Here is a 15,717-nt window from a genome sequence, read left to right as displayed (position 1 = left end):
TTGACCACACCATAACCCGTGGACGTCGTCTCTCCTCCACCCCCCCCCCCCCCCATCCCGCTGCCCCAGAACCTTCCTGATGGGTCCCGGCCCTCATTTAACGGGGTCCGTCGAGACAAGCTCTCGGCCCCTTCATTCTTGTGAATTTCTGTTGCGTATTGTATACAGAGGGAATTGTATGTTCTGCTATTGGTGTGCCTTTTGCTTGGCATGTATTCATGTACTTTTCACTTTTTTACTTTTCATCCATCCTTGTTACATAAAGAGCATCTGCATCGTTTTTCAGGAAGCATAAATATGCAATCCGTTCTTGTGGAAGTAACTAAACTACAGTCTGAACAGAATCCCTCCACCCACGGAGTCTAAAGACAAGTCAGCCCTCATAAATGTACCAGTATCTTTCTATTTAGAAATGATGGTGAAACTTTGTAGACAGGAGGGGGAAGAAACAGCTTCTATACATCTACAAATAAACTCTGGGAGATCAGCTTTAAACGTGACGGCTGATTTCCTTCACAATTTGACAAGCATGTCCGTCTGGTTCCGAAAGTTTAGATAGAAACCATCTGGCAATCAATAGAGAGAAAGCAAATGATACCAGTCCCCTAGGCAATACAAGAGCCCGCCCTCCTTCCTTTGGAAAACCTCCGAGTCACTTCAAACTGGGCAGGTTGTGCAACTGGTGTCTCCTATATAAAAAGGAAGAGAAGCCAGTGGGTCAGAATTACAGCACTGCAGCAGCTCCGGTGCACTAGAAAGAGACTCTTCCATTTGCTGCTGCATCCAGTAACGCGCACTAGCAGAAACAGCAGTTCCGGACTAACATGCGACAACCTCTAAACACTGGAATGATTTCCCTAAGCGTTTTATTGGGCATTGTGATTGCTGCCAGCCAAGCAGGTGAGTGTTGTTCACATCTCCTTCAAGATTGATTTCTATCAGGAACATGTGCCTTTGTCCCTTTTTCCTTTCTTTATTTTGGGGGTGCATAATAGTTAAATGTCCGTTTTAGTGCTACGTTCTGGATATTTTGGGTCTCATTGTAATTCTCAGGTGGAAGTGGAACTCCCTGGCAGCTTATGAAGAAGTGTGTTTTAGCTAGTATTTCCTAGAAAACTGGGTTTTTGTTTTATAATCACTAACTCCCACTTCCTGCTCTTCAGTTAAATATTATCCTAGTTTGGAAAGCTTTGGTTCTGTGATGATGTAATTTTTTTTCCATTGCGTTTGTGGTCTTCTGGTGTATTTAGCCTACACTTTTAAACTGCCGAATATCTAATATCACACATCATAGCACTCACCCTCCCTGCCTTCCAATTCTCACAGCATTAAGCATTCCCTGCTGGGAAACAAAGGTGTAATACTGATGACACTTAGCTGTTTGTTGGAGAGTGCTCGGTCTGCAGTACCTCCAGAACACCCTGATTAAAACAACCGGCTCTCTGTCCTTATCCCCAAGGTGAAGCCATGTTTCACATTTTCAAGCCTTTTCAAGGGGATGTATGTAAAATCTGTTAAATAAAACGGGAGAGATTACTCTGCTCACACCTCCCTGCTAATCACCATGCACTAACCACGGGTGTTCTGGAGGCACTGCAGACAGAGCACTCTCGACAAACAGCTAAGATAAGTGTCAGGGCTGCAGTTCCAATCCAGAGACATTTGGTTTAAAAGACACTACAGCACTACTGAGCACTGCAATTTAAAAATAGCAAAAAAAAAGTTCTTTAGTTGGTTTATACTTTTTAGTCTGGTGGAATTGTTGGAAACTGTATAATTGCCCACACCAGGTTTATTTAGTTGAAACCCTTACATTTCTACTGAGTAATTAAAGAGCGCCAATACTGTATTATGCATTTGCCACTGAAAAGTTCTTTGCCAGGAGTTGTAATTAAAGTAAAAGGAGTGGTTATGAGCACCATACTGTGAATGATGTCTTAAGGGCTCCTGGAAGCAGAACTAACACTACACTAGAACTCATGTCAGAAATAACATTGGTGTCCCTTTACAAAGGCACTCTAGCATTTTAAGGGGTCCTTTTACTAAGGTGCACTGAAAATGGCTTGTGGTACACATTTTTTCAGAATTGTTTTTCAGCGCACCTACAAAAATGCCTTTTTTAAATTTTTGCCGAAAATGGACATGCGGTAAAATGAACATTGCTTTGCGTCCATTTTGGGTCTGACACCTTACCACCAGACATTTACCTAGTGGTACAGTCTCACACGGTAACTGGGCGGTAATGACCTACGTGCGTGAAATGCCACTTGGCGCGCATCCAATATGCACGTCCAAAGCTAAAAATTATTTTTCAGATGTACATATCGGACATGCACCAAAATTGAAATTACTGCAAGAGCCACACGGTAGCCGGGCGGTAACTCCATTTTGGCACGGGTTGGGCGTGTGTAGACGCTTATGCAGCTTAATAAAAGGGACCCTTAGCATGCTAAAAATTAGAACACGCTAAACACTAGAGACACCCTTTGTAAAAGCCCCCCTAACTTAGGTCCCTGTATACTAAGCTGTGCTGTAGGCATGCTAACCTTTTAGCGCCCTCTAAAAATTAGCATGCGCTAATGCTAGAGACACCCATAGGAATATATGAGTGTCTCTAGCATTAGCGCGTACACGGCGAGGCTTAGTAAACAGGGCCCTTAGTGTGGCTATAATACCATAGATAGTTTAATTAGAGAGAGAGAGAGAGGGGCAAAGGAATACATCAAAATTATTGAATAAACATATTATTTTAAAAACCATGTCATTATTTTAGTCTCACTCTTATTTTGGTTTGGTTTGTGTGAGACCAGTGTTTTCTGACAGTATATAGAAAGTATACATGAAGCATTGCGTATACTTTGCATATCTTTGGGGAGTGAAAGTCCATAGGTAGCTAATACGCACTTTAGTTCACTGTGCTTAATAACCATCATATATGACAACTTTACTTAAACATTCATTGTATAAAACTAGGAAGGAGTATAGAAATGTGTATATATATAATCTTCTATACTTGTAATGCATTTTTAGTGTAAAAGTTCATGGAATAGCAACTTTATTTAGAGAATTGTTTCTCTAGTGCCTGGACTTTACTGTATTTTAATGTTTGGTTGGGTTCTCTTTAACTTCTTTATGGTCACTAAGGAGATTTAAACACTAGTGTCAGGTTACTTCAGTGTGATAAACTATTGTACAGGAGGGTTAAAATCACCTTTGATTCAAAATCACAGCAGGAAAGCTGTTTGCATTTCAAATAAAAGTCTTGATAAAATCTCCCTTGAATAAATGATTTTTGAGTTGCCAAAAAGAAAAAAAAAAGAGAGAGAGAGAGAGAGAAAACGTTTTACTGTTTGGGTAACTGTGCTTTCCCTGTTTTTCAGCTAATCCTTGCTGCTCCAACCCCTGTCAGAATCAAGGGGTGTGTATGACAGTGGGCTTTGACAAGTACAAATGTGACTGCACCAGGACAGGCTTTTATGGAGATACCTGCTCTACCCGTGAGTATGAAGAGTATCTTAGCAAAGCCTGAAGTCAAAAAATGCACAAACCATGGCATTCCTTTGCATTTGCGCCTGTTTAACTCACTTCACTCTTTTCTCCTCTCTATCAGCGGAATTTCGGACCTGGCTGAGATTAACATTGAAGCCCAGCCCCAACACAGTTCACTACATCCTGACCCACTTCAAAGGAGTTTGGAATATAATCAACAATATTCCTTTTCTCCGAGACACCATCATGCGATATGTACTGACGTGTAAGTAGCTCTTTCCTTATCTTGCACTATGATGAAGCTGTAACAGACATTTTGAATTTATGGCAGCTGACATAAGGAACTTCCCAGACAATAACAGTCTCTTGTTCCTTTTATGTTTTAGCCAGGTCACATTTGATCGACAGTCCACCCACCTATAACAGTGACTACGCTTACAAGAGTTGGGAAGCCTATTCCAATCTCTCATACTACACCAGGACTCTTCCTCCTGTAGGACATGACTGTCCAACCCCCATGGGAGTGAAAGGTAATCCGTCTTTTGTTAAAGACCACGATCAGAATCCACTTTGTCAGATGAGTGGCTAGAGTATAATGACTTTGAAAATCTGCGGTGTTAAGAGTTATACTTTTACCAGCCGCTAGTAAACGAATAACCATTTCGAAAAATTTGGCCCATCTATATTCTCCTGGGCCAACATGGCTACTTGAAATTCAGCTTTTCCAGTATAAATCCAAATTAAGCAAATATTTTTACTGTAGCCTTTTCTAAGTGCAGTGAAACATTTACTTGCTTCTAAATGATAGCAAAATATTTATTGTGTTCTTTGGAAACAAGTGGACTGGCATTGCGTCTTAAAACAACTTAGTTTTCTAATGGGAAGGAAGAACCAACCTATAAACCTGATGCTACAACTTTACTGTTTTCATTTACAGGAAAGAAGGAACTGCCAGATGCCAAAGTCATAGTGGAAAAATTTCTGCTCAGAAGGAAATTTATTCCTGATCCCCAGGGTACAAACATCATGTTCGCCTTCTTCGCTCAGCATTTTACTCATCAGTTCTTTAAGACAGACACTAAGAAAGGAGCCGCCTTCACGAAAGGATTAGGTCATGGGGTAAGAATGGAGAACAAAAATAAACTAACAATTTACTGTAAATGTGAAGACAAATCACAGAAGACTGGAAGTGAAGGCTTTTTAGATTTTAATTGCACTGTAAAAGAAACCATAATGGATAGTATATTTCTCACATTATAAAAAGCTCTTTAATATAAATATGCATTTACCCAGCTAATCATGGACAAACCAATGTCTTTATTGAAGCATATAATACTTCATTTCTCTCAGTAGCCCTACAAAACTAATGCTATCCACCCAAAAATACTTCAGTGCTAATAGCCTGTGCTTTTAATAGCTAATGACTCTAATTCATTTATAGTAAATGGTTTCCTGGTGCTTAGCTGTTGCTATTAAATCAGTCAGTCAAGGGGATGAAATTTGTACCAGCAGGGCCTGTTGTTTACTTATTTGCTGAACATAGAAACCTTCTGGCTAGCTACAAACTCTTAGTGATGGTTGGAAATAAGAAAGATAGGAGATACCTCTTTCCATTGTTTCATTGCAAGTAGGTAAAAAAGTAAATGGGCACATTTTGAACTACAAGAATTATTTAAAGTAGCCAAAAATCCTATAAAATAAAACGCATTAAAAATTATTCCTACAAATTGTAGGATTAGGAATGTATATATCTTAGCATATTTGATTCACACATGTGCTTTATGAAATCTAGGACACACTGGATCAATTTAATACATGTCAACCTAACAACTGACATGTGCAAAGTCAATTTTTGAACATGAAAAATGTTATTGCCATGCATGTGTGAAACAAAGCAAAACAAGGTCCAAAAATAAAAAAAAAGGCTCAAAAATGTTACCCTGAACACACCTCTACCCTGTACCCTGCTATACTGTGGCTTTCTAAATCTGAAAAATCCCTTTCGTAGGTGTGAAAACCCTAATGAAAAACTAGTGACCGGTAACATACAAGTGCATTCGATTTTAGTGCAGAAGAGTCAAATAATTAGAGTATTGTGCATTAGAGCAGTATAAAAGCCTGACACAAGTGAATTTAACTCTGATTTTACATAGCTGTATTAAAAGACAGCGGGGTCCTTTTACAAAGGTGTGGGAAAAAGTGGTCTTAGCATACCCTTGTCCTGCACTCTAAGGCCCAGATGCACTAAACTTTAACGACCCTTTAACAAAGAAATTTTTAACCGTAGCATGCATTAAAGGCCTTTTTCCGACGAAGCTAGAAGCTAACACAAACAAGTAACTACCATTGTAATGTGGACGATTCGGAATGCACTAACCATACCGACGATTGCACCGAATCATTTACCGCGATATATTTAACGTGAGGTCAGAGCTGTTGTTAAGGCCTCAGCTGTCATACAGACACGCCGCTGCTCCCCGATTCCCCCTGCAGCATAAAAATCCAAACTGGCATGTTTGAAAATATAAGTGAGATTAAATAAAAACGCTACCAATAAAGAACGACAAGGTGGATGCAGTACTTCATAGGTTTCCCCTTGCATTAAAATAGAAAATCAAAACAAAAAACGAAAATCAAAAACGGATCGGGAGGGTGCAAAAGGCGCTCGTCAGGAGCATCCTGTATGGATGGCCTTGCCCCCCACGCCCGAGGTCCCTGCTGCTCCCCTGCATGAAAAATTCAAACTTTAGCAGCCCCCGCCCGGCCCCCTCCATTCCTCTCTTCCTTTCTCTCTACTCTCCCACAGCTCCGCCTCCCACCATCCTCCACCCCTGTGCCCTGCCCCCGCTGCCCCCCCGAGGTCGTCACCGCCGCTCCCCCCCTCCACCGGGCCCCCCCTCCGCATTACTGGGCCCGCGAAGCGCCTCTCACCTCTGTGTGAAGGTGCTGCACGGGCAAGAAGAACATCTGATCGCCGCTGAGTCTTCAGGAAGTCTCTCTCCTTTCCTGACCTGGGCCCACCCCTGTCTGACATAGGTTACTTATGTCAGACGGAGGCGGGCCCAGGTCAGGGAAGGAGAGACGACCTGAAGTCCACTTTCTACCACTGCAGTAAAATAGACGATTTCACAATTTTTTTTAAATTAATCGCTGTTTGCTAATGTAGTAAACTAACTGATCGATATTGGCACGCCCCCTCTCTGCCCCCTGGCACGCCTCCTCTGTCATTAAAATACAAATATGGTCCATTTTTGCCACATGCAAGGGCCCTTTTTATCACAGAGGTGGCAGTAAGGGCTCCCACAGCAACCCGGCAGTAACTGTGTAGCGTATGGTGCTGCCTGATTACTGCCAGGTCAGCACCACACTAGAAATTATGGAGGTATTTTTCATAGTGCTGGAAATGGCGAACTCTCAAGGCAGAACTACCGCTGGCAGCCATATTGGGCCGATGGTAGTTCCAGGTTGCCACGTGGCAACCGTTTAGTAAAAGGGCCCCTAAGTGCGTACTACTACTTACCACAGCTTTGCAAAAGGACCCCAGTGATACCTTTGATCAAACTAACTACATTTTAAACTTAATATAATGGTGCCTTTACTGCTAGGATTTCACCTTCCCAGATATCCACTGCTCTATCAGTTACATGTCCCAATAACACTGTAGGCTAGATTTACTGAAGTGAAGTACTGCACTGGTTTGCACTAATGTGATTCGTGCGTATTATTACTAAATAAGTCCCGTTGTATGAAATGGAGCGTGTGCTTTTTAGTAACTTTAGGCCTTTATACTTATCCAGTGAAATAGTCTTCAGAATACTGAAATATCTTCAAGTGCGACTAACGAGCTGGTCAAACAGCAAGAAATATATCCTGATTGTTTATTCCACATCCTTGTTCACTAGACAATTAGCTGACCTATAGGAGTCCTTTGACCCCTGATGCAGGCATTTATACGCCGAAACACGGCCCGTGTCAGGTCTTCATCATAAATAAAGGACTACATTTTTCTCAATCCTGAAGGCCCAGTGTTGCTTTGTTTGTTTGTTTGTTTGGTTGGTTGCTTTTGTATGCTGTATTCCCTCTTTTTTGTGACTTCAAATATAAATCGCCAGAACTGTAGTTGAAATCTAAATTTCATTCTCCAATTATTTATCAGGTTGACTTGAGTCACGTCTATGGGGAGACTTTGGACCGGCAGCACAAACTACGTCTTTTTAAAGATGGAAAGCTGAAATACCAGGTAAAACAACTTCCTTCAATGCTAACACAAACTGAAATCACGCTCAAAATATTTTGACAGTAGTGCAAGATTTTCTTACTTAAACAATGGAATAGGCTTGTGGATGGAGTAGACTTTATTGGTGATGACCATGCTGTTGGATGAATTTGCAATGCCCACACTGAGTCAATAATGTACACTTCGAGTATTAATGTGTTAATTTTATTTGTTTCAACTTCAGATGATTGATGGCGAGATGTACCCTCCAACAGTTCAAGATACACAAGTGGAAATGATATATCCTCCCCATATTCCTCAGCATCTAAAATTTGCTGTGGGGCAGGAAGTGTTTGGTTTGGTTCCAGGATTAATGATGTATGCCACAATATGGCTTAGGGAGCACAATCGGGTCTGTGATGTTCTTAAAAACGAGCACCCTGAATGGGATGATGAGCGCATATTCCAAACCACTCGACTTATTTTAACAGGTGAGTAACCAGAAACAGATTAAAACCATTATTTTTTTTGCATGATAACACAACCAATAGATGCAAGTCCTACCTTGCATACACAAATGTGGCATCCTGTAGGCAACCACAGGAAACACCATTGCTTTAATGGAGTTGCTCAAAGAGGAACCAGAAATTGCAGCCAGTCTAGCAATCTGCAGTAGGATTTCTTTAGGAACTGCATATGGCAATAAACCATGTAAGAGGAAATCTCATTTCATAACTCTCTTCCTAGCACTGTCACAGTGCATCTTTGATTAGGTCTTCAGACGACAAGATTTAATAACTCTTGGCCAACGTGCTTTTTATAATATCGAGACCTTATTAGAAGATTCACTAATAAACAATTGATGTAATGGGAACCTTGCATTTAATCCACCAAGCTAGTTCCTTTCTAGACTTCTTTTATACTCTTAGGGATCTTTTTACTAAGCTGTGGTAAGCATTAATGTGCGCTTACTGCAGCAAAAAAGGCCTCACCACAGGATGCACTCAGACATCCAACGGTAATTTTATGATCGGAGAGTGTTTCCCACGCACTAGTGCTGATGGCAGGTCTGGGGGTAGAGAGTAGACATCTTAATCGGTTAATGCAGCTACATTGCTGGGCACTAAGGGTCGTTTTACCAAGCTGCGGGAAAAAGGACTCTACGCTAGCGGTGGGGGTCATTTTTCCTGTGCACCAGGGCCCTTTTTGCCGTAGCTGGTAAAAAAAGCCCCCTGACACACATGACCATGCGGTAAGAGAACTCTTACCGCATGGTTATATGGCAGGGAACCCTTACCACCACCCACTGATAACAACACTTAACAAACAATAATGAGCACTAATTGAGAGTAATTAAAATTTGCATGCATAACTCACTAAACATATTCTGTTATAAACTGCAACTAAATTCTAATGCATGTAGTTCAAAAGGAGCGTGGCTATGGATGGAAATGTTTACCACGTGGATTTTTTAAAGCGCCTTATATAGAATCTGGCGCCTTACAAATGCAGAAAATGGCCTTAGAGCACAGGAATGACCTGACTGCAGTTTGGTAAAAGGGTCCCTTAGTTCTGCTAGCATAAAGAGAAAGTGACCTGAATATTTTGAGAAGATAAGAATTTAGAAATTATTGAGCATCAGGAACTTGTGTATGTAAGCCTATGCCTGCTTTGCCATTTGAGCGAATGCTTATTTTCTTGCCCTATTTGGCCAACAGGTGAGACCATCAAGATTGTCATTGAAGACTATGTACAGCACCTGAGCGGCTACCATTTTAAGCTGAAATTTGACCCAGAACTGCTGTTCAACCAGCGCTTCCAGTACCAGAATCGAATTGCTGCAGAGTTCAACACTCTTTACCACTGGCATCCTCTGCTCCCTGATACTTTCCAGATTCAAGACAAAGAGTACAACTACAAGCAGTTCATGTACAACAACTCAGTCATGCTGGAACATGGAGTATCTCAGATGGTTGAGTCTTTCTCTAGACAAATCGCTGGAAGAGTGAGTAGTTCTCCTCTGACCTCTCTAGTCATAATGGTTAGAGCAATAATTCAGACAGATGAAGTTCTGTTTTCAGAATAGATTTTCCCAGGTAGAAGCTCTTTCGAACAATGTGTCTTAGGCCGGTCCTGGAGCACCTTTTAGCCAATCTGACTTCAGGATATCCACAATGAATATGTATGAGATAGATTTACATGCAACAGAGGCAATACATGCAAATCTATCTCATGCATATTCATTCTAGATATTTTGGAAACCAGACTGGCTAAGTTGATGTGCCAGGACCAGCTTGAGAAACAATGCTTTAGAAAATAATGAACTTATGAGGCATTGATTTGTATTTATGTTAAAATAATTTTTAAAAGGGTGTGATAATTAAAAGGGCATTATCCATTGAAGTGTCCCCTTTTATAAAGCTGCTGACTGGTCCATTTTTAGTAGACCCCATATAACGTGGACATTGGAGTCCAAGATATTTGACCATATTATAAATTAATCTGGGTCTACAATGTAATATGTAATCGGAAAAACCAAACAGGTTCCAGCCTCATGTTATATGGAGTCTACAGTTGTAAACTGCACCATAACACTGCTAAAAGAAGCCAAGTACTTTATAGAATAACTGAATGATTCAAGTTGGCCTACATGTAGATTAGATGTTTTTGCTTCACATGGGAAAGGCTGCTTACACAGCTTCACCTAGTAATGTGTTAATGGCAGCTTAATGCAGTTTAAACAAACAGGAAGTCAGTATCCTCATAGAAAGCACTGACTTCTAGTAATGTGAACTTCAGGCAGATTAACAATTAACCAGTGTTGTTATAGTATTTTGGCTTGCAAAGAATTTTCAGATCCATAGGTGAGTGGAAGAGCCAGGAATGCAATGTTATGTGTTTGTTTATTCAGCATTACTGAAGAGCCTTGTTAGAACTGTTAGCCTGAAGCATGTAGTGTTGGCAAGAGTCCTTATTTTCCGCTTGCTCCTTTCTCAACAGGTTGCTGGGGGTCGAAACGTTCCGCTTGTAGTTGAGAAAGTAGCTGTGGCCTCAATTGAGCAAAGTAGGCAGATGAGATACCACTCCATGAACGAATACAGAAAACGCTTCCAGTTAAAGCCCTTCAGCTCATTTCAAGACCTGACAGGTAAGGAATTTTATTTCATTTATTTAGTTTCTTATAAGCCCACAAGCTACTGAAGCAGTGTACAGCCAGGTATAGTAGGTACTTTTCTGTCTCTGGAGGATTCACAATCTAAGGGGCCCTTTTACTAAGTGGCCTGCGGTATCAGTATGGGTAGCGTGCACCGATCACAACTACCGCAGGATACCTGATTGCACCCCATGGTAGTGGATTTTAACCTGAAGTAAGAACAAATTAGTGTTTACCATAGCTTAGTAAAAGGGTCCCTAAATTTGCATCGGAGGGTTTCTCTGCAGCTCATGAATAGAACTTTCTGGTCTTTCTCATATTCAGTATAGAAAGGACTGAAAGTCGTCAAATGTAGATTCAGCAAGTTATAATTAGGCAGCAAGCTCCAGATTTATCAATGCATTAGGCACTGATGTTGCTTCTCTTTTCAAGTGTCCGGTGCCTTCTACCTTATCCTTGTTATTATTGAAAGCAGCTTCACTGAGCAGTGTAGAGATGGGGGCAAAAGCCACCATGATTGGATACTTTGCTATACCATCAAATCAAGAAGATTTTCAACAATCTCCAAGCCCCAAACCAGCATGTATCTGCATATGATCATTAGGGTTAGTTTAGGTATATCGATACAGTTATTTGCAGTGCTATAATGTATCATGTATCTAAAACTTTAGACAATTTAAAATCAAATGACCATGGTTGTTATTAAAGTCAAGGTTGCATGCCTAAGCAAAGATCACTAAAAGTAGTACATTTAAACTAATAACATGCACAGTGCTGGATAAATTCAAAGAACTCACTATTTTTCAAAACTAGCCACGTAGAAAAAGTAGCTGTTGGGGGAAAAAAAATAACCTCTTAAGTTTAATAGAGATGTTTTTGTCTTTGACTATTTCAGGGGAGGAAGAAATGGCCACTGAACTAGAGAAATTGTATGGCGATATCGATGCAATGGAACTTTATCCTGGTCTTCTGGTGGAGAAGCCGCGTCCCGGGGCAATCTTTGGTGAGACCATGGTGGAAATGGGTGCCCCTTTCTCCTTGAAAGGCCTCATGGGAAATGCAATCTGCTCTCCCGAATACTGGAAGCCCAGCACCTTCGGTGGGGATGTTGGTTTTGAAATCGTAAATACTGCCTCGTTACAAAACCTCGTCTGCAATAACGTGAAGGACTGTCCCGTCACTTCATTCCAAGTTCTGAAGCCAAAGGCTACCGAAACAGCAACTATTAATGCTAGCACCTCAAATTCCGCACTGGATGATGTAAATCCTACATTACTACTAAAAGAACGCTCAGCTGAACTTTAGAATCTCACCAGAGATATTTTATTTATTTTTGTGCTAATTCTATTTATTTATTGTTTAATTTAATTTAATGCATAGGCAAATCTGTTATATGCATTTAGGGGGGTCTTTTACAAAGGTGCACTAGCGTTTTATAGTGTGTGCTAAAAATTCACGTGTGCTAAGATGCCGTTAGGAATATAATAGGTGTCTTAGCGTTTAGCGCACACTCATTTTTATTGTGCACTAAAAACATTAGTACGCCTTTGTAAAAGGAGCCCTTAAATTCTTCTGCAGCAGAAGCTAGTATCTCTCATACAGAGATGAGAATTCCAAAGACTTTTTTCTAAAGCACAGAAAATCTTTTTTTTCCTTTTTTGGTTTTGTTCTTTTGTTTGTTTGTTTCAGCCACATTTTATGACATATATGTCCTGCTGGTGAACAATTCCATTCAATTCTTATATACCGCTAATATCCCCTTTCCAGGGTTCAGTGCGGTTTACATTCTAGGTGAGACAAAAGTAGATAGTGTTTGCGTGAGGTATGAGAAACATTAGAGACCATTGGTGTAATCCAGGAGACTAAAAATATTAAAGGAAAGGATAATGGTGGATGATATTAGGAAGTAGAAATCATAATGGATTATTATGAAGCAGCATTTGTGTTTTTTGAAAGAGTAAAAAAAAAAACAACACTGCAAATGTTTCTTATAGTGTAATGTAATCAGTCCTTGCACATTAGGGGGCCCTTTTACTAAGCTGTGGTAAGCACTAACGCGTGCTTTCTGCGGGTTAAAATGCACTACACTGGGGCATGCACAGGCGTCCTGCACTAGATTTTGCCTGCGCATGCACTACTCACATGTTAAAAATAGTTTTTTATTTTTTAGCAATGGGGGTGGGTGGGTCTGGGGGTGGAGAACAGGTGTTTGTAAGTTCTGACACACTAATGGGGCCTGTGCAGATTTGGTTTTGATATCCAGTCATTTTTAAGCCAGCTAACATACAGCAGCTTAAGTCGATATTCATACTTAAATGGCCTTGTGTTACCGTATAACAATAAAACAGACATTTATGCAGTCCCATTTATGCACTAACCCTGGCTGCTTAATGGCTGAATATCAGCACTTAAGTGCCCAAGTGCTGACTCCACCCCTGGAACACCCTCAAGATAGCCAGCTTTGTGGACTGGAGGAGTAGCCTAATGGTTAGTACAGCAGGCTTTGATAATTGTGAACTGGGTTCAATGCCCACTGCAGCTCCTTGTGACTCTGGGCAACTCACATAACCTTCCATTGCCCCAGGTACAAAATAAGTGCCTGCATTCAATATGTAAACCGTGTAAAATATATTTTATTTTCTGATGCGTGGTGCTAACAGGGCATTAATCAGCATTGTACGTGTGCTGACCATTACCACCTGGTTAACGCGTGAGACCTTACCGCTAAGTGAATGGGTGGCGGTAAGGTCTCAGTCCCAAAATGGACGCGTGCCAATTTTTCATTTTGCCGCACATCTATGTTTGGCCAAAAAAGAGGCCTTTCTTGCAGGTGCGCTGAAAAATGGACCTATTAAGTGCCACTAAACATTAACAGTTAGCCCCCACCAAGTGATTTAACTGGTCAGCAGCTTGCTAAATCATTTTGAATATTGGGCAATTAGTTCATCAGTCTTGCTGCCAATTAATATACTATTCGTAGAATGTTAAATGGATCCGAGTTTAAAAAGCAAGGCTCTCCAACTCTGTCATGTATGTGCAGGGTAATGAAATTCATATCGGACTTTGATGTGAAGTGGCCATCCAGTTCTTCACATCAAGAGCCCCTCCCAGTTACTACAAAAATTAAACGGGCAAAATATCTGGCAGCTTATGCACCCAGGACCAAATTCCTGCTTTGCCCACATTAGCACTGAGATACACTGCACTGATATTCCACACAGTGCTTTCTTTCTTTTTTTTCTTTAATAAAAGGATCAACTGATCTTAAACAGGCATGCTGGTACTCAGCGCACAATGCGTTTTCCTTAACGCAGGCCCTTAAGAATACACTGTAAAGCCTTGGATATGATAACTGGCCCACTCTGTCTCCAAGAACTGCTCTCTAACGAAGCTGGACTATTGTAGGAGAAAAATGGAGATTTTTGCGCATTTTTAATGTACTGGAAAATTTGTTTAACGTAGGCACAGTCAGTGCAAATAGAACCTTGAAAAACAGAAAAATGTGTTATTTAACTTTGTTCTATCTATTTTTATTTGTACACCCTGTTGAGATTGGATACTGGGAAACGAAGCAGTGCTTTGAGAGCACTCTTTTGGGTTTATAATATATGTAAATTATACTATATAGTATAATTTAATTTATTTGAAAGCTCTGCAGGAATGAATGATAATGTATTAATATATGTCTTTTTATATTGTTATATATGTAATAGTTAAGATAATGAACTATTGAACTAAAAGATTTCACTGTAATCTGGTAATTATTTTAGACAACTAAAGCACTAGTGAACAGATTTGTCCACCAAGGATTCTGTTTATACTGTGGTACAAAATGTAAAAACAAATTGTGTCTCTATACTTGATTTTTTTCTACTGTAGGTATTTATATTTATGTACTTTATAAATATATATTTATACTTTTATTTAAATTGTAATTGAACAATCGATGTGGAAATAAACTATTTTGATAAATATTGTGTGCACTGATTTCATTTGCAGATGTTTAAGATTGGGTTTCAAAGCAATCTGGTGCCAACAATGGCATTTATTATGAAAACTTAAGTGTTCTTTTACTAAGGTGTGCTAACGATTATTGTGTGCTAAATGTTGCATGGCACTTAGGTGTGCACTAATTTGTTAGGATTTATTTACCACCTTTATGAAGGAGTTCATTCAAGGCGATGTACAATAAGAATAAATCAAACATGAGCAATAGACTTGCAGCAGTAAAAATATTCAAATGACAATACAAAGTATGCACGCTAAATCCATTAGCACACCTTAGTAAAAGGACCCCTTAAACCATCTATGAAGTCTCCAGTAATGCCTATGTTTACTAAGGTGCGCTATAAGTGTGTTAGCTTGGTTAACACACATTAAACGCTAATGCGCCCATAGTACTACTACTACTAATAGCATTTATATAGCGCTACCAGATGCATGCAGCACTGAACATTTGACGTAGAGAGACAGTCCCTGCTCAAAGAGCTTACAATCTAGGTAAAACAGATAGACAAGACATTACGGGCAAGGGAATTACAGGGTAAAGAGGAATAGGGGAGGAAAAGGGCAAATGAGTAGCGGCTAGGAGCCAAAGGCGGCAGTGAAAAGGTGAGCCTTCAGCATAGATTTAAAAACAGGTAGAGATGGAGCTAGACGTATGGGCTCAGGAAGACAGTTCCAAGCATAAGGTGCAGCAAGATAAAAGGAACAAAGTCTGGAGTTAGCGGTGGAGGAGAAGGGGGATGACAAGAGAGACTTGCTCAGAGAGCGGAGTTCACAGGGAGGAATGTAGGGAGAAATGAGAGAGGAAAGGTAAGGAGGGGTCATGGAGTGAATGCATTTAAAGGTCAGTAAG

General features: G+C 40.4%; 1 protein-coding gene across 1 annotated transcript; it reads left to right on the top strand.

Annotated features, from left to right (window-relative positions):
• Positions 1 to 722: 722 nt before the first annotated feature.
• Positions 723 to 12,671, top strand: PTGS2 (prostaglandin-endoperoxide synthase 2). Its single transcript, XM_030205935.1, has 10 exons — positions 723 to 900; positions 3,381 to 3,497; positions 3,611 to 3,754; positions 3,876 to 4,019; positions 4,427 to 4,608; positions 7,646 to 7,729; positions 7,950 to 8,196; positions 9,424 to 9,710; positions 10,706 to 10,853; positions 11,755 to 12,671. The coding sequence occupies exons 1-10, from the start codon at positions 825 to 827 to the stop codon at positions 12,162 to 12,164; spliced, it is 1,839 nt and encodes a 612-aa protein (XP_030061795.1). The 5' UTR covers positions 723 to 824; the 3' UTR covers positions 12,165 to 12,671.
• Positions 12,672 to 15,717: the final 3,046 nt, after the last annotated feature.

This window comes from Microcaecilia unicolor, chromosome 6, assembly GCF_901765095.1.
Source record: "Microcaecilia unicolor chromosome 6, aMicUni1.1, whole genome shotgun sequence".
Lineage (NCBI taxonomy): Eukaryota > Metazoa > Chordata > Amphibia > Gymnophiona > Siphonopidae > Microcaecilia > Microcaecilia unicolor.
Note: the sequence above shows the minus strand (reverse complement) of the source record. Positions and strands in the feature narration are given on the sequence as shown.